Source organism: Salvelinus alpinus, chromosome 10 (genome assembly GCF_045679555.1).
Source record: "Salvelinus alpinus chromosome 10, SLU_Salpinus.1, whole genome shotgun sequence".
Taxonomy (NCBI): Eukaryota; Metazoa; Chordata; class Actinopteri; order Salmoniformes; family Salmonidae; genus Salvelinus; species Salvelinus alpinus.
Window position 1 is genome coordinate 3,707,533 of NC_092095.1, and position 20,265 is coordinate 3,727,797.

General features: G+C 44.4%; 1 protein-coding gene across 2 annotated transcripts in view; it reads left to right on the forward strand.

The window, feature by feature from the left end:
* The window catches only part of smpx (small muscle protein X-linked), a 43,754-nt gene that overhangs the window by 18,388 nt on the left and 5,101 nt on the right, over nt 1-20,265 (forward strand). For both annotated transcript variants that reach the window (XM_071327900.1, XM_071327901.1), the window contains exon 2: nt 20,007-20,068. In XM_071327900.1, the coding sequence (XP_071184001.1) occupies nt 20,033-20,068 (36 nt within the window). In that variant the 5' untranslated portion in view covers nt 20,007-20,032. The remainder of the gene's footprint in view (nt 1-20,006; nt 20,069-20,265) is intronic.

Consider the following 20,265-nt stretch of genomic DNA (forward strand, 5'->3'; position numbering starts at 1 on the left):
CAGACAACAGACCAGACAACAGACCAGACAACCAGACCAGACAACAGACCAGACAACCAGACCAGACAACCAGACCAGACAACCAGACCAGACAACAGACCAGACAACCAGACCAGACAACCAGACCAGACAACCAGACCAGACAACAGACCAGACAACAGACCAGACAACCGACCAGACAACAGACCAGACAACAGACCAGACAACAGACCAGACAACCAGACCAGACAACCAGACCAGACAACCAGACCAGACAACCAGACCAGACAACAGACCAGACAACAGACCAGACAACAGACCAGACAACAGACCAGACAACCAGACCAGACAACAGACCAGACAACCAGACCAGACAACCAGACCAGACAACAGACCAGACAACAGACCAGACAACAGACCAGACAACCAGACCAGACAACTAGACCAGACAACAGACCAGACAACCAGACCAGACAACAGACCAGACAACAGACCAGACAACAGACCAGACAACCAGACCAGACAACTAGACCAGACAACAGACCAGACAACCAGACCAGACAACAGACCAGACAACCAGACCAGACAACCAGACCAGACAACAGACCAGACAACCAGACCAGACAACAGACCAGACAACAGACCAGACAACAGACCAGACAACAGACCAGACAACCAGACCAGACAACAGACCAGACAACAGACCAGACAACTAGACCAGACAACTAGACCAGACAACAGACCAGACAACAGACCAGACAACAGACCAGACAACTAGACCAGACAACAGACCAGACAACAGACCAGACAACAGACCAGACAACTAGACCAGACAACAGACCAGACAACCAGACCAGACAACAGACCAGACAACAGACCAGACAACCAGATCAGACAACAGACCAGAAAACCAGACCAGACAACAGACCAGACAACCAGACCAGACAACAGACCAGACAACCAGACCAGACAACAGACCAGACAACCAGACCAGACAACAGACCAGACACCAGACCAGACAACAGACCAGACAACCAGACCAGACAACAGACCAGACAACCAGACCAGACAACAGACCAGACAACCAGACCAGACAACATACCAGACAACAGACCAGACAACAGACCAGACAACAGACCAGACAACAGACCAGACAACAGACCAGACAACAGACCAGACAACCAGACCAGACAACAGACCAGAAAACAGACCAGACAACAGACCAGACAACCAGACCAGACAACCAGACCAGACAACAGACCAGGGCCCGGTTGAATAAAGCATCTTGCTTCCATTAAGGATTTACCTAAAATAATAATTTCCCCTTGCCTGGGGGAAATGTTTACGGGTGTTGCATACTGGGGGCAGCAGGTAGCCTAGCAGGTTAGAGAGGTGAACCAGCAACTGGAGGGTTGCCAGTTTGAATCCAGGGTCCGACGGGAAAAATCTAATGCCTGCCGTTGTGCCCTTGAGCAAGGCGCTTAACCCAGGGCCATCCTGCCCATTAGGCAGGATTAGGTGGCCTCTTAGAGCAGCAGATTGAGGAGGGAGGCATTTTCTGGGCTAAACTGACCAACAACACAAAAAATCACATAATTCTTCCCCAAAACAATGATAGAGATTGTCAGCAATGATAGAGATTGTCTCAGCAAGTGGCATATGGGCTACTAAGGTGAACATGATAAGCAGTACCCACTTTGCCAATGGCAGGGGCACAAAATATGTATTGTGTCCATGCCCAGTGATCCTCTCCATGGTACTGTTGAAGAGACACAGCCCTGTGGCACCAACACTCTGTCAAAGTCATCTAACATTAATCATGTAGCCTGTATGGAAGAAAGAGTATATTGCCTCTGTGGATTTTCTGTAGCCTACAGGGCGACCAAATTTATGACAATCTCATGAGACACACACTCACCAAGATGGCGCCGATAGACTTGACAGCTCTGTTTCTAGCTGCTAAGCAACTTTGCACTATTTGTACAGAATATTTGCAGTATTTTTTTTCTGTGCTTTTTCTTACATTATTTGCCCAGAATGTTTTTTGCGTTATTATATACAGCCGGAAATAACTTTTGCATATTAGAGCGATGGTAACTAGCCAGCATTCCGACCAGAAATACGACTCACGAATTGAATCCAACGCTTCCGAGTATATTACTCTATAATGTTCAGTCCCTGGACAATAAAGTAGACGAGCTCAGGGCGAAGATCTCCTTCCAGAGAGACATCAAGGACTTTAACCTCTCTTGGGCACGTGAGACGGTAGCGTCCCACCACTTCAACAGCCAGTGAAAACTGCTGGGCGCCAAATTCAAATACAGAAATACTCATTATAAAAATTCAGAAAACAAAACATATTTACATAGGTTTAAAGATTAACTTCTTGTGAATCCAACCACGGTGTCAGATTTAAAAAATGCTTTACGGCGAAAAGCATACATTACGATTATGAGAACATAGCCCACAAGACAAATCATTACAAACAGTAGCCAGCCAGATAGAACAGTTACACAATTTAGAAATAGAGATACAATTAACATACTCTGTTTCACGGAATCATGGCTCTCTGCAGCTATACTGTCGAGTCCAAACAGCCAGCTGGGTTCTCAGTGCATCGTGCAGACAGGAATAAGACAGGGGGACATGTATGTTTCATGATTAACTATGTATGTAACATGTTACATGTTGTGATTGTAACTCAAGTCCTTTTGTTCACCCAACCTAGAATGCCTCACAATCAAATGTCGACCGTATTACCTCCCAAGAGAATTCTCTTCGGTTATCGTCATAGCCATGTATATCCCCCCTCAAGCCGATACCACGATGGCCCTCAAGGAACTACACTGGATTTGGTTCAAACTGGAAAATGCATATTCTGAGGCCACATTTATTGTAGCAGGGGACTTAAAACTTCTTGTCAATAGAGGGGCGCTGTTTTCACTTTGGAAAAAATCGTGCCCAAATGAAACGGCCTCGTACTCTTTTCTAGATCATACAATATGCATATTATTATTACTATTTGATAGAAAACACTCAGAAGTTTCTAAAACTGTAAGAATTATATATGTGAGTAAAACAGAACTCATTTTGCATTCCATACAGGAAGTGAAAAATCTGAAAACGAGGCTCTGTTTCAGGGCCTGCCTATTCAACTGGCTTTTATTTATCGATATGCATGCACTTCATACGCCTTCCACTAGATGTCAACAGGCAGTGGAACGTGGAATGGGGTGTCTAGCTTGATCTGAGGTCGAATGAGAGCTTTTGGAGTGACAGGTCCGGAATTTTCTTTGTCTTCTAAGGTGCGCGGCGGAGCTCGACATTGTCTTCTGAAAAGCGTGACGTATACACGGCGAATATCTCCGGGCTCTGATTTTATTTGATACATGTGATAATAACATCATAAAGTAGTTTTTTTCAACCGAGTTTTATCAGTTTATTCAACGTTTATTGGGACTTTTAGAGTTTTCCGTTCTTTGCGTCAAGAGAGGATGGGAATGTTAGCAACCTTGGCTAGCATTGTGGCGCGAATTCGACAGAAGAAATGGACATTCTAAAACCAAACAACGATTTATTCTGGACCAAGGACTCCTTGTACAACATTCTGATGGAAGCTCAGCAAAAGTAAGAAAACATTTATGATGTTATTTCGTATTTCTGTGTAAAATGTTGAGTCCTATTCTCCGGCGTTTTGGTGAGCGCTGTCTCGCAATAACGCAAGCTGTATGTTATGGTAAAGTTATTTAAAAAAAATCTAACACAGCGGTTGCATTAAGAACCAGTGTATCTTTCATTTGCCATACAACAAGTATTTTTATGTAAAGTTTTTGATGAGTTCTTTGGTCAGATTAGGTGAGTGTCCAAAATATCTCCGGAGATTCTGGTGAATCGATGCTACGTATTCACAATGTATAACCAGGATTTGTAGCTATAAATATGCACATTTTCGAACAAAACATAATTGTATTGTATAACATGATGTTATAAGACAGTCATCTGATGAAGTTGTCCAAAGGTTAGTGATTAATTTTATATATTTTGCTGGTTTTTGCGAAAGCTACCTTTGCGGTGATTGAATGCGTTTGTGTGTTTGGCTATTGTGGTAAGCTAATATAATTCTATATTGTGTTTTCGCTGTAAAACACTTAAAAAATCGGAAATATTGGCTGGATTCACAAGATGTTTATCTTTCATTTGCTGTACACCATGTATTTTTCATAAATGTTTTATGATGAGTATTTATTTATTTCACGTTGCTCTCTGTAATTATTCTGGCTGCTTTGGTGCTATTTTTGATGGTAGCTGCAATGTAAAACTATGATTTATACCTCAAATATGCACATTTTCGAACAAAACATAAATGTATTGTATAACATGTTATAAGACTGTCATCTGATGAAGTTGTTTCTTGGTTAGTGACTAATTTTATATCTATTTTGTCGGTTTTGTGAAAGCTACCTATGCGGTGGAAACATGGTGAAAATATGCGGTTGTGTGTTTGGCTATTGTGGTTAGCTAATAGAAATACATATTTTGTTTTCACGGTAAAACATTTAAAAAATCGGAAATGATGGCTGGATTCACAAGATGTTTATCTTTCATTTGCTGTATTGGACTTGTGATTTCATGAAAATTATATTATATGATATCCCTGTCACGTTAGGCTAGGCTATGCTAGTCAGCTTTTTTGATGAGGAGGATCCCGGATCCGGGAGAGAGAAGCGGTAGAGGTTTTAAACAAAGCAAATCTGAGGAAAACACATTGCCTGTAGTACTCACACTTCAAAAACTCTCAACCGTTGATACTCACCTTTCCGGGATGTCTACAAGGCCCTCCCCCGCCCTGCCTTCAGCAAATCAGATCACAACTCCATTCTGTTCCTCCCTTCCTATAGGCAGAAACTCAAACAGGAAGTACCCATGCTAAGGTCAATTCAACGCTGGACTGACCAATCGGAATCCATGCTTCAAGATTGTTTTGATCACGTGGACTGGGATATGTTCCGGGTTGCCTCTGAGAATAACATTGATGTATACACTGACAATGTGACTGAGTTCATCAAGAAGTGTATAGGGGATGGTGTTCCCACTGTGATGATTAAATCCTACCCAAACCAAAAACCGTGGACAGATGGAAGCATTCGCGCAAAACTGAATGTGCGAACCACCACATTTAACCACGGCAAGGTGATTGAGAATATGGTTTAATACAAACAGTGCAGTTATGCCCTCTGTAATGCAATCAAACAAGCAAAAAGTCAGGACAGAGACAAGGTGGAGTCGCAATTCAGTGTCTCAGACACGAGAGGTATGTGGCCAGACCATCACGGATTACAAAGGGAAAACCAGCCATGTTGTGAACACCGACACCTTACTACCGGACAAGCTAAACAACTTCTTCGCCCGCTTTGAGAATAGCACAGTGGCCAACGTGAGTAAGACATTTAAGTGTGTTAACCCTCGCAAGGCTGCCAGTCCAGACCAGCTGCCTGGAGAGTTTATGGACATATTCAATCTCTCCCTATCCCAGTCTGCTGTCCCCACTTGCTTCAAGATTCCTGTTCCTATAAAAGCAAAGGTAACTGAACAAAATGACTAATACCCCATAGCACTCACATCTGTCATCATGATGTGCTTTGTGAGGCTAGTTAAGGATCATATCACCTCCGTCTTACCTGACACCCTAGACCCACTTCAATTTGCATACCACCGCAATCGATCCATGGACAATGCAATCACCATCGCACTGCACAAGATACATATCTATGTCAGAATGCTGTTCATTGACTACAGCTCAGCCTTCAACACCATAGTACTCTCCAAGCTCATCATTAAGCTCGGGGCCCTGGGTCTGAACCCCACTCATTGCAACTGGGTCCTGGACTTCCTGACGGGCTGCCCCCAGGTGGTGAAGGTAGGAAACAATGCCTCCACTACACTGATCATCAACACAGGGGCCCCACAAGGATGCGTGCTCAGCTCCCTCCTGTACCCCCTGTTCACTCATGACTGCGTGGCCACGCACGGCTTCAACTCAATCATCAAGATTGCAGATGACACAATAGTGGTAGGCCTGATTACGAACAATGCCGAAATAGCCTACAGGGAGGTGGTGAGGGCCCTGGCGAAGTGGTGCAGGGATAATAATTTCTACAAAACGAAGGAGCTGATCGTGGACTTCAGGAGATGGCAGAGGAAGAACTCCCCCATCCACATCAACGGAGCTGCAGTGGAGAAGGTGAAAAGCTTCAAGTTCCTTGGTATACACATCACCAACAGCGCCTCTTCAAACTCAGGAGGCTGAAGAAATTTGGTTTGGCCCCTAAGACCCTCACAAACTTTTACAGATGCACGATTGAGAGCATTCTGTCGGGCTGTATCACTGCCTGGTATGGCAACTGCACCATCTGCAACCACAGGGCTCTCCAGAGGGAGGTGCGGTATGCCCAACGCATCACTGGTGGCACACTGCCAGCCCTCCAGGACACCTACAGCACCCGATGTCACAGGAAGGCCAAAAAGATCATCAAGGACATCAACCACCCGAGCCACAGCCTGTTCACCCCGTTATCATCCAGAAGGCGAGGTCAGTACAGGTGAATCAAAGCAGGGACTGAGAGACTGAAAAACAGCCTCTATCTCAAGGCCATCAGACTGTTAAATAGCCATCATTAGCCGACCTCCTACCCTACCCTCCCCGACTACCACCTGGTTACTCAACCCTGCACCTTAGAATCTGCTGACCTATGACCATAGACATCGGACACTGGTCACTTTAATAATGTTTACATACTGTTGTACTCATTTCGTATGTATATACTGTATTCAAGTCAAGGCCATCCTATTTAACTATTGCTGTATATATACCGTCACACATATATACAGTGGGGCAAAAAAGTATTTAGTCAGCCACCAATTGTGCAAGTTCTCCCACTTAAAAAGATGAGAGAGGCCTGTAATTTTCATCATAGGTACACTTCAACTATGACAGACAAAATGAGAAGAAAAAAAATCCAGAAAATCACATTGTAGGATTTTTAATGAGTTTATTTGCAAATTATGGTGGAAAATAAGTATTTGGTCAGTACCAAAAGTTTATCTCAATACTTTGTTATATACCCTTTGTTGGCAATGACAGAGGTCAAACGTTTTCTGTAAGTCTTCACAAGGTTTTCACACACTGTTGCTGGTATTTTGGCCCATTCCTCCATGCAGATCTCCTCTAGAGCAGTGATGTTTTGGGGCTGTTGCTGGGCAACACGGACTTTCAACTCCCTCCAAAGATTTTCTATGGGGTTGAGATCTGGAGACTGGCTAGGCCACTCCAGGACCTTGAAATGCTTCTTACGAAGCCACTCCTTCGTTGCCCGGGCGGTGTGTTTGGGATCATTGTCATGCTGAAAGACCCAGCCACGTTTCATCTTCAATGCCCTTGCTGATGGAAGGAGGTTTTCACTCAAAATCTCACGATACATGGCCCCATTCATTCTTTCCTTTACACAGATCAGTCGTCCTGGTCCCTTTGCAGAAAAACAGCCCCAAAGCATGATGTTTCCACGCCCATGCTTCACAGTAGGTATGGTGTTCTTTGGATGTAACTCAGCATTCTTTGTCCTCCAAACACGACGAGTTGAGTTTTTACAAAAAAAAGTTCTATTTTGGTTTCATCTGACCATATGACATTCTCCCAATCTTCTTCTGGATCATCCAAATGCTCTCTAGCAAACTTCAGACGGGCCTGGACATGTACTGGCTTAAGCAGGGGGACACGTCTGGCACTGCAGGATTTGAGTCCCTGGCGGCGTAGTGTGTTACTGATGGTAGGCTTTGTTACTTTGGTCCCAGTTCTCTGCAGGTCATTCACTAGGTCCCCCCGTGTGGTACTGGGATTTTTTGCTCACCGTTCTTGGGATCATTTTGACCCCACGGGGTGAGATCTTGCGTGGAGCCCCAGATCGAGGGAGATTATCAGTGGTCTTGTATGTCTTCCATTTCCTAATAATTGCTCCCACAGTTGATTTATTCAAACCAAGCTGCTTACCTATTGCAGATTCAGTCTTCCCAGCCTGGTGCAGGTCTACAATTTTGTTTCTGGTGTCCTTTGACAGCTCTTTGGTCTTGGCCATAGTGGAGTTTGGAGTGTGACTGTTTGAGGTTGTGGACAGGTGTCTTTTATACTGATAACAAGTTCAAACAGGTGGCATTAATACAGGTAACGAGTGGAGGACAGAGGAGCCTCTTAAAGAAGAAGTTACAGGTCTGTGAGAGCAGAAATCTTGCTTGTTTGTAGGTGACCAAATACTTATTTTCCACTATAATTTGCAAATAAATTCATAAAAAATCCTACAATGTGATTTTCTGGATTTTTTTTCTCATTTTGTCTGTCATAGTTGAAGTGTACCTATGATGAAAATTACAGGCCTCTCTCATCTTTTTAAGTGGGAGAACTTGCACAATTGGTGGCTGACTAAATACTTTTTTGCCCCACTGTATATACTATTCTATCCTACGTATTCTATAGATATACTAAATATTATATCCACATACTGTCCATGTTTATACAGTGGGGAGAACAAGTATTTGATACACTGCCGATTTTGCAGGTTTTCCTACTTACAAAGCATGTAGAGGTCTGTAATTTTTATCATAGGTACACTTCAACTGTGAGAGACGGAATCTAAAACAAAAATCCAGAAAATCACATTGTATGATTTTTAAATAATTAATTTGCATTTTATTGCATGACATAAGTATTTGATCACCTACCAACCAGTAAGAATTCCGGCTCTCACAGACCTGTTAGTTTTTCTTTAAGAAGCCCTCCTGTTCTCCACTCATTACCTGTATTAACTGCACCTGTTTGAACTCGTTACCTGTATAAAAGACACCTGTCCACACACAATCAAACAGATTCCAACCTCTCCACAATGGCCAAGACCAGAGAGCTGTGTAAGGACATCAGGGATAAAATTGTAGACCTGCACAAGGCTGGGATGGGCTACAGGACAATAGGCAAGCAGCTTGGTGAGAAGGAAACAACTGTTGGCGCAATTATTAGAAAATGGAAGAAGTTCAAGATGACGGTCAATCACCCTCGGTCTGGGGCTCCATGCAAGATTTCACCTCGTGGGGCATCAATGATCATGAGGAAGGTGAGGGATCAGCCCAGAACTACACGGCAGGACCTGGTCAATGACCTGAAGAGAGCTGGGACCACAGTCTCAAAGAAAACCATTAGTAACACACTACGCCGTCATGGATTAAAATCCTGCAGCGCACGCAAGGTCCCCCTGCTCAAGCCAGCGCATGTCCAGGCCCGTCTGAAGTTTGCCAATGACCGTCTGGATGATCCAGAGGAGGAATGGGAGAAGGTCATGTGGTCTGATGAGACAAAAATAGAGCTTTTTGGTCTAAACTCCACTCGCCGTGTTTGGAGGAAGAAGAAGGATGAGTACAACCCCAAGAACACCATCCCAACCGTGAAGCATGGAGGTGGAAACATCATTCTTTGGGGATGCTTTTCTGCAAAGGGGACAGGACGACTGCACCGTATTGAGGGGAGGATGGATGGGGCCATGTATCGCGAGATCTTGGCCAACAACCTCCTTCCCTCAGTAAGAGCATTGAAGATGGGTCGTGGCTGGGTCTTCCAGCATGACAACGACACGAAGCACACAGCCATGGCAACTAAGGAGTGGCTCCGTAAGAAGCATCTCAAGGTCCTGGAGTGGCCTAGCCAGTCTCCAGACCTGAACCCAATAGAAAATCTTTGGAGGGAGCTGAAAGTCCGTATTGCCCAGCGACAGCCCCGAAACCTGAAGGATCTGGAGAAGATCTGTAGGGAGGAGTGGGCCAAAATCCCTGCTGCAGTGTGTGCAAACCTAGTCAAGAACTACAGGAAACGTATGATCTCTGTAATTGCAAACAAAGGTTTCTGTACCAAATATTAACTTCTGCTTTTCTGATGTATCAAATACTTATGTCATGCAATAAAATGCAAATTAATTACTTAAAAATCATACAATGTGATTTTCTGGATTTTTGTTTTAGATTCCGTCTCTCATAGTTGAAGTGTACCTATGATAATAATTACAGACCTCTACATGCTTTGTAAGTAGGAAAACCTGCAAAATCGGCAGTGTATCAAATACTTGTTCTCCCCACTGTATATCCCATCACACACATATATATATATATATATATATATATATATATATATATATATATATATTTATACTGTATTTACACTCTGGACTCTGACATTGCTCATCCTAATTTTTATATAGATCTTAATTCCATTCATTCAATTTTAGATTTGTGTGTGTTGTGAATTGTTAGTTATTACTGCACAGTTGGAGCTAGACACATAAGCATTTCGTTAGTCCCGCAATAACATCTTCTAAATATGTGTATGTGACCAATAAAATGTGATTTAATTCGATTTTTTTTAACGTCACGCTTGATTTCTATCAAATAGCCTAAATGGCACCCTATCAAATCAGAATACTCTTCGATGTGAATATGAATGAACATTTCCTAAAAATAGGACAGGTAAAAGTAAAATGGACAACAGCCTATGGAATCAAATTAGGCTACTCACAACTGTTGTCCGGGAGTTTCACTCAGTGGGCTAAATTGTCAATATTATTAGTCATTTCAAATCTGTATTTGTTCATTTCTGAGCTGATCGTGGCGAAGAAGAACATGCGAACTGCATTTTCCAAGAAAATGCGACGCCTGACAACATGGGTAGCTGAGATAGGCAACGAGTGAGTTTCAAGTTTGGAGAAGCTTATGTACAATTTATCATACCATTTCTACCAAAATCCGACGAATGCGAGAGCACCAGCCTTATGGACAAATTGATTCACCGTGAGCCATTGCGGTAAAGAAATGAGCACATGGAACGTGGAGATGAGACACAGCAGTAGGCCTATAAATCAAATCAAATCAAAGTGTATTGGTCCCGTTCACAGATTTGCAGATGTTATCACAGGTGCAGCGAAATGCTTGTGCAGCAATAATACATAGAAAGCAATACAAAACAATACATACATAATCCAAACGTGCAATGTCAGAGTCCGGAATATAATATACATTCAGTGGCCAGTTTATTAGGTACACCAGACAGGCATCGAGGCATTTAGTTACTGTTCCAATGAACGTTAGAATGGGCAAAAAGAGTGATCTAAGCGATTTTGAGCGTGGTATGATTGTCCGTGCCAGGCGCGCCAGTTCCAGTATCTCAGAAACGTCCGGCCTCCTGGGCTTTTCATGCACGACAGGGCAGTGTTTCTACAACTTCATTAGAGTCCGCCTGTGGTAAATTCAGTTGATTAGACAAGATTTGGAAAGGCACACACCTGTCTATATAAAGTCCCACAGTTGAAAGTGCACGTCAGAGCAAAAACCAAGCCATGGGGTCGAAGGAATTGTCTGTAGAGCTCCGAGACAGGATTGTGTTGAGGCACAGATCTGGGGAAGGGTACCATAAATTGTCTGCAGCATTGAAGGTCCCCAAGAACCCAGTGGCCTTCATTATTCTTCAATGGAAGAGGTTTTGGAATCACCAAGACTCTACCTAACGCTGGTCGCCAAGCCGAACTGAGCAATTGGGGGAGAAGGGCCTTGGTCAGGGAGGTGACCAAGAACCGATGGTCACTCAGACAGAGCTCTAGAGTTCCTCTGTGGAGATGGGAGAACCTTCCAGAAGGACAACCATCTCTGCAGCACTCCACCAATCAGGCCTTTATGGTAGAGTGGCCAGACGGAAGGCACTCCTCAGTAAAGGCACATGACAGCCCGCTTGAAGTTTACCAAAAGGCACCTAAAGACTCTGACCATGAGAAACAAGATTCTCTGGTCTGATGAAACCAAGATTAAACTCTTTGGCCCGAATACCAAGCATCACGTCTGGAGGAAACCTGACACCATCCGTACGGTGAAGCATGGTGGTGGCAGCATCATGCTGTGTGGATGTTTTTCAGCTGCAGGGACTGGGAGACTAGTCAGGATCGATGGAAAGATGAATGAAGCAAAGTACAGTGAGATCTGTAAAGAAAACCAATTCCAGAGCCCTAAGGACCTCAGACTAGGGTGAAGGTTCACCTTCTAACAGGACAACGACCCTAAGGTCGCAGCCAAGACAATGTAGGAGTGGCTTCGGGACAAGTCTCTGAATGTCCCTGAGTGGCTCAGCCAGAGCCCGGACTTGAGCCAGAGCCCAGACTTGAAGCCGATCTAACATCTCTGAAGAGACCTGAAATTACCTGACAGAGCTTGAGAGGATCTGCAGAGAAGAATGGGAGAAACTTCCCAAATACAGGTGTGCCAAACTTGTAGCATCATACCCAAGAAGACTTAAGGCTGTAATCGTTGCCTAAGGTGCTTAAACAAAGTACTTAGTAAAGGGTCTGAATACTTACGTAAATGTGATATTTAAGTTTTTTATTTTAATACATTTGCTGCAATTTCTAAAAACATATTTTTGTTTTGTCGTTATGGGGTATTGTGCGTAGATTGATGAGGGGGAAAAATAATGTAATCCATTTTAGAATAAGGCTGTAACATAATAAAATGTGTAACGTAAAAACAATGGTCAAGGGGTATGAATACTTTCTGAATGCACTGTAGATAATAAACAAAAGTGAAATAAACAATACAAAATGAACATTAAACATTAAACTCACAAAAGTTCCAAAGGATGTCATATTATGGCTATAAACAGTGTTTTAACGATGTGCAAATAGTTAATTAAAGTACAAAAGGGAAAATAAATAAACACAAATATGCGCTGTACGTACAATGGTGTTTGTTCTTCACTGGTTGCCCTTTTTTGTGGCTGCTGGTCACAAATATTGATGCTGTGATGGCACACTGTGGTATTTCACCCAACAGATATGGGAGTTTATCAAAATTGGATTTGTTTTCGAAATTCTATGTGGGCCTATGTAATCTAAGGGAAATATGTGTCTCTAATATGGTCATACATTTGGCAGGAGGTTAGGTAGTGCAGCTTAGTTTCCACCTCATTTTGTGGGCAGTGTGCACATCAAATCAAATTTATTTTATATAGCCCTTCTTACATCAGCTGATATCTCAAAGTGCTGTACAGAAACCCAGCCTAAAACCCCAAACAGCAAGCAATGCAGGTGTAGAAGCACGGTGGCTAGGAAAAACTCCCTAGAAAGGCCAAAACCTAGGAAGAAACCTAGAGAGGAACCAGGCTATGAGGGGTGGCCAGTCCTCTTCTGGCTGTGCCGGGTGGAGATTATAACAGAACATGGCCAAGATGTTCAAATGTTCATAAATGACCAGCATGGTCAAATAATAATAATCACAGTAGTTGTCGAGAGTGCAGCAAGTCAGCACCTCAGGAGTAAATGTCAGTTGGCTTTTCATAGCCAATCATTAAGAGTATCTCTACCGCTCCTGCTGTCTCTAGAGAGTTGAAAACAGCAGGTCTGGGACACATAGCCTGTCTTCTCTTGAGAGCCAGGTCTGACGCTCTCAATAGCAAGGCTAAGCTCACTGAGTCTGTATATAGTCAAAGCTTTCCTTTAAGTTTAGGATCAGACACAGTGGTCAGGTATTCTGCCACTGTGTGCTCTCTGTTTAGGGCCAAATAGCATTCTAGTTTGCTCAGATTTTTGGGTAATTTTTTCCAATGTGTCAAGTAATTATATTTTTGTTTTCTCATGATTTGGTTGTGTCTAATTGTGTTGCTGTCCTGGGGCTCTGTGGGGTCTGTTTGTGTTTGTGAACAGAGCCCCAGGACCAGCTTGCTTAGGGGACTCTTCTCCAGGTTCATCTCTCTGTAGGTGATGGCTTTGTTATGGAAGGTTTGGGAATCGCTTCCATTTAGGTGGTTGTAGAATTTCGATTTAGATAGTTAGCAAGTATTGCTGTAATTCTGCTCTGCATGCATTATTTGGGGTTTTACGTTGTACACTGAGAATATTTTTGCAGAATTCTGCATGCAGATTCTGGATTTGGTGTTTATCCCATTTTGTGAATTATTGTTTGGTGAGCAGACCCCAGACCTCACAACCATAAAGGACAATGGGTTCTATAACTGATTCAAGTAATTTTAGCCTGGATCCTAATTGGTATATCAAATTTGATGTTCCTTTTGATGGCGTAGAAGGCCCTTCTTGCCTTGTCTCAGATCGTTCACAGCTTTGTGGAAGTTACCTGTGGCGCTGATGTTTAGGCAGAGGTATGTATAGTTTTTTGTGTGCTCTAGGGCAACTGTGTCTACATGGAATTTGTATTTGTGGTGCTGGTAACTGGACTTTACTTCGAACACCATTATTTTTGTCTTACTGGCATTTACTGTCAGGGCCCAGGTCTGACAGATTCTGTGCAGAAGGTCTAGGTGCTGCTGTAGGCCCTCCTTGGTTGGAGACAGAAGCACCAGATCATCAGCAAACAGTAGATATTTGATATTTGATTTTAGTATACACTTGCAAGTTCCACGCATATGATAAAGCAGCATCACAGGCAGCCCAGATCTTTATTCGATTTGGGTTAGACGGTATGTACTGCCTGAAGGGACAGAGGCCCCTAAATGGCATAAACTGCTCATCAACAGTAACGTTGGGCCCAGGGATGTAAAACAGGGGAAGGTGATCCACCCACTTGTCCCACACTGACCTGATTGCAGCTAGCTTGTCTCTCTGCCGCCGAGCTGGTCTGGTGTCTCGGTTATCGAAGCGGATAATCATGGAAATAATGTGGAAGTTTCCCGGAGACATTGTTGCGCAGAAAAGTTCTCTGTCAGTTTCTGCATCCCACAGGGATTCTGTGGATTCACCATTGGATCAGTTTCTGCATCCCACAAGGATTCTGTGGATTCAACATTGGATCAGTTTCTGCATCCCACAGGGATTCTGTGGATTCCTCTTTGGATCAGTTTCTGCCTCCCACAGGGATTCTGTGGATTCACCATTGGATCAGTTTCTGCATCCCACAGGGATTCTGTGGATTCCTCCTTGGATCAGTTTCTGCATCCCACAGGGATTCTGTGGATTCACCATTGGATCAGTTTCTGCATCCCACAGGGATTCTGTGGATTCCTCCTTGGATCAGTTTCTGCATCCCACAGGGATTCTGTGGATTACTCCTTGGATCAGTTTCTGCATCCCACAGGGATTCTGTGGATTCCTCCTTGGATCAGTTTCTACATCCCACAGGGATTCTGTGGATTCACCATTGGATCAGTTTCTGCATCCCACAGGGATTCTGTGGATTCCTCCTTGGATCAGTTTCTGCATCCCACCGGGATTCTGTGGATTCACCATTGGATCAGTTTCTGCCTCCCACAGGGATTCTGTGGATTCCTCCTTGGATCAGTTTCTGCCTCCCACAGGGATTCTGTGGATTCCTCCTTGGATCAGTTTCTGCATCCCACAGGGATTCTGTGGATTCCTCCTTGGATCAGTTTCTGCATCCCACAGGGATTCTGTGGATTCACCATTGGATCAGTTTCTGCATCCCACAGGGATTCTGTTGATTCCTCTTTGGATCAGTTTCTGCCTCCCACAGGGATTCTGTGGATTCACCATTGGATCAGTTTCTGCATCCCACAGGGATTCTGTGGATTCCTCCTTGGATCAGTTTCTGCATCCCACAGGGATTCTGTGGATTCCTCCTTGGATCAGTTTCTGCCTCCCACAGGGATTCTGTGGATTCACCATTGGATCAGTTTCTGCATCCCACAGGGATTCTGTGGATTCCTCCTTGGATCAGTTTCTGCATCCCACAGGGATTCTGTGGATTCACCATTGGATCAGTTTCTGCATCCCACAGGGATTCTGTGGATTCGTCTTTGGATCAGTTTCTGCATCCCACAGGGATTCTGTGGATTCCTCCTTGTATCAGTTTCTGCATCCCACAGGGATTCTGTGGATTCACCATTGGATCAGTTTCTGCATCCCACAGGGATTCTGTGGATTCCTCCTTGGATCAGTTTCTGCATCCCACAGGGATTCTGTGGATTCACCATTGGATCAGTTTCTGCATCCCACAAGGATTCTGTGGATTCAACATTGGATCAGTTTCTGCATCCCACAGGGATTCTGTGGATTCCTCTTTGGATCAGTTTCTGCCTCCCACAGGGATTCTGTGGATTCACCATTGGATCAGTTTCTGCATCCCACAGGGATTCTGTGGATTCCTCCTTGGATCAGTTTCTGCATCCAACAGGGATTCTGTGGATTCACCATTGGATCAGTTTCTGCATCCCACAGGGATTCTGTGGATTCCTCCTTGGATCAGTTTCTGCATCCCACAGGGATTCTGTGGATTACTCCTTGGATCAGTTTCTGCATCCCACAGGGATTCTGTGGATTCCTCCTTGGATCAGTTTCTGCATCCCACAGGGATTCTGTGGATTCACCATTGGATCAGTTTCTGCATCCCACAGGGATTCTGTGGATTCCTCCTTGGATCAGTTTCTGCATCCCACCGGGATTCTGTGGATTCACCATTGGATCAGTTTCTGCCTCCCACAGGGATTCTGTGGATTCCTCCTTGGATCAGTTTCTGCCTCCCACAGGGATTCTGTGGATTCCTCCTTGGATCAGTTTCTGCATCCCACAGGGATTCTGTGGATTCCTCCTTGGATCAGTTTCTGCATCCCACAGGGATTCTGTGGATTCACCATTGGATCAGTTTCTGCATCCCACAGGGATTCTGTTGATTCCTCTTTGGATCAGTTTCTGCCTCCCACAGGGATTCTGTGGATTCACCATTGGATCAGTTTCTGCATCCCACAGGGATTCTGTGGATTCCTCCTTGGATCAGTTTCTGCATCCCACAGGGATTCTGTGGATTCCTCCTTGGATCAGTTTCTGCCTCCCACAGGGATTCTGTGGATTCACCATTGGATCAGTTTCTGCATCCCACAGGGATTCTGTGGATTCACCATTGGATCAGTTTCTGCATCCCACAGGGATTCTGTGGATTCGTCTTTGGATCAGTTTCTGCATCCCACAGGGATTCTGTGGATTCGTCTTTGGATCAGTTTCTGCATCCCACAGGGATTCTGTGGATTCCTCCTTGTATCAGTTTCTGCATCCCACAGGGATTCTGTGGATTCACCATTGGATCAGTTTCTGCATCCCACAGGGATTCTGTGGATTCCTCCTTGGATCAGTTTCTGCATCCCACAGGGATTCTGTGGATTCACCATTGGATCAGTTTCTGCATCCCACAGGGATTCTGTGGATTCCTCTTTGGATCAGTTTCTGCCTCCCACAGGGATTCTGTGGATTCACCATTGGATCAGTTTCTGCATCCCACAGGGATTCTGTGGATTCCTCCTTGGATCAGTTTCTGCATCCCACAGGGATTCTGTGGATTCACCATTGGATCAGTTTCTGCATCCCACAGGGATTCTGTGGATTCTCTATTGGATCTGAAGACACCAACAAGGTTAAGAACCCCAAAGTATGCATGTAAATGAGTTTGGTCCATCTCCTTCCATCTCTCTCCAAAAACACACCTTCCCTCCAAAATAATGCAGTTCAGAATGATTTTCTGGATAGTGTCTGGGATGAACATTTCAAAAGAAGACTTTATGTCCTGCACATGAGTACCCGCCATTTGCGTCAGTCCTGGTTGCATCCTTATCACATTGGCAACTTAGGGGTGGCTCATTCCTTGGGCAAGAAGACCATTACATTTCAAAAGGTTTTGACATCCATAATTCTCCTCCAGATGATGAGCTGGTTGCTGAAGGGCTGGTCCTGGGGCTGGCTGAGGGTCGACCTCATCCTCTTCTTCCAACTCACTGTCAGACTCCGAATTGACATGATCCTCATATTCTGAAAATTCTTCATCCTCCTTCCACACTAGCTTCTCTCTCTGCATATTTTTTTTCTAAGGCCCTCTAAGCAGAGATCATTTTTTGCCATACTGATTGATTGTGGTGAGGAGCCACACATGCAAAGCTATTTATTTCTTGTCCCGCCCCCAATTTGCACCTGGCTGGGGTAGAGTCTGGGAAAATACAGAATTTTTTACAATGTATCGAAATAATGTGTTGCTGTCACGTTCCTGACCTTATTTCCTTTGTTTTGTCTTTGTTTAGTTGGTCAGGACGTGAGCTGGGTGGGCATTCTATGTTATGTGTTTCTATGTTGGGTTCATTCAACTAGCCTGATATGGTTCTCAATCAGGGGCAGGTGTTTTACGTTTCCTCTGATTGAGAACCATATTAAGGTAGACTGTTTCTCACTGTTTGTTTGTGGGTGATTGTTCCTGTGTCAGTATTTGTGCCACATGGGACTGTTTTTGTTCGTTCGTTCGTTTGTTCGTTCGTGTTTGATGTTCTCATGTACAGGTCTGTTCACGTCGTTTATTTGTTTTGTAGTTTGTTTAAGAGTTTTTCCGTCTTCGTCTTTCATTAATAAAACAAGTATGTATTCAAACCACGCTGCGTTTTGGTCCGATCCATGCTCCTCTTCAGACGAGGACAAGCGTTACAGTTGCAATAACATTTTGCAGGTTCCCGCAAGACATTGTGTAGTTTCACACATTTACATTTAAGTCATTTAGCTGACGCTCTTATCCAGAGCGACTTACAAATTGGAAAGTTCATACATATTCATCCTGGTCCCCCCGTGGGGAATGAACCCACAACCCTGGCGTTGCAAGCGCCATGCTCTACCAACTGAGCCACACGGGACCACACACTACAAGGTGTAAAAAGTGCAAGAAAAGCGGGAGACAGGCAGGGAGACAGGGAGACAGGCAGACAGGCAGGGAGACAGGCAGACAGGCAGACAGGCAGGGAGACAGACAGGTTCTTGGCATTGAAACAGCAGGCCCAGGGAGGAGGAAGACAGAGTGAAGGCACACAGAACATCTTTTTGTTTAATTTTTACTTGTTTTCACCTACACACAGTGGACCCAAAAACCACACAATTTTTAAGTATAGCCAATTGGAATTTCTGGTCAGTATATTTTATAATTTCATGTAGGATACCATCAACACCACAGGCCTTTTTGGGTTGGAGGGTTTGTATTTTGTCCTGTAGTTCAATCAATGTATTTGGAGAATCCAGTGTGTTCTGGTAGTCTTTAATAGTTGATTCTAGGATTGATATTTGATCATTTATGTGTTTTTGCTGTTTGCTGTTTGTTGTTTGTTGTTTGTTATAGAGCGAGAAAGATTGGAGAAGTGGTTTACCCATACATCTGGGTTTTGATAGATACCTGTTGGTGCTGTTGTTTGTTCAGTGTGTTCCAATTTCCCCAGGAGAGCTTAGATTCTATGGATTCTTCTCCCTCCCCCTCTCCCTCTCTCTCCCACTCTCTCCTACTCTCTCCACTCCCTCTCCCTCTCTCTCCCTCTCCCACTCTCTTCCCTGCTCTCTAACTTTCTCCTCCCCCCCTCTCTCCCTTTATCCCTCCCCCTCTCTCTCGCCCCTCTCTCCACTCCCTTTCGCTCCCTTCCCCCTTCTACTCTCTCCACTCCCTCCCCCACTCCCATTTTCTTGTCTGCTCTCTAACTTTCTCTCTCCCCCCTCTCTCTCCCCCTCTCCCTCTCTCTCCCTTTATCCCTCCCCTCTTTCTCTCCCACTCTCTCCTACTCTCTCCACTCCCTCTCCCTCCACTCCCTCTCCCTCCCATGCTCTCTAACTTTCTCTCTCTCTCCATTCCCTCTCTCTCCCTTTATCCCTCCCCCACGCTCTCTCCCCCTTGCTATCTCTCCTCTCTTTCTTCTCTCTCTCTCCCTCTATCTATACTCCCTCTGTCTGTTAAATTATTCAGGTGTTAGTTTTGTACCTGCCTCTCTCTTTGGGAGTCGCCAGGCAACTGAAATACTATCCCAGGCCCTGAACCCACATGACAGCAATGCCCCCCCCCCCCCCCACCCCCAACACACACACACATACACACACACACACAAACACACTCAGTCTCTGGTCTAATCTCATCAGTTTGATCTGAGCCAGGCTCTCTCACTTGTCTAACTCTAAACCCTAACCCTTCTCAATGCTTTGTATTTCCTGCAGGATAGTTGACTGACTGAACGAGCAACATGTCTAAACCATCGTCCAACGTCAAAGCCCTGCAGGTAAGAGTGTGTGTGTGAGAGTGTTTAATTTCTCTCAATAAAATATAGAACTGTTTTGAATCCATCTACAGTAGTTATTTTGTTTAAAATATAAATGACACTACAGAGGGACCTCCTCAATACAACCTGTAACTCTCCCACTAGTCTAGTGTAGTTAGAGCTGGGTTGGAGATACAACCTGTAACTCTCCCACTAGT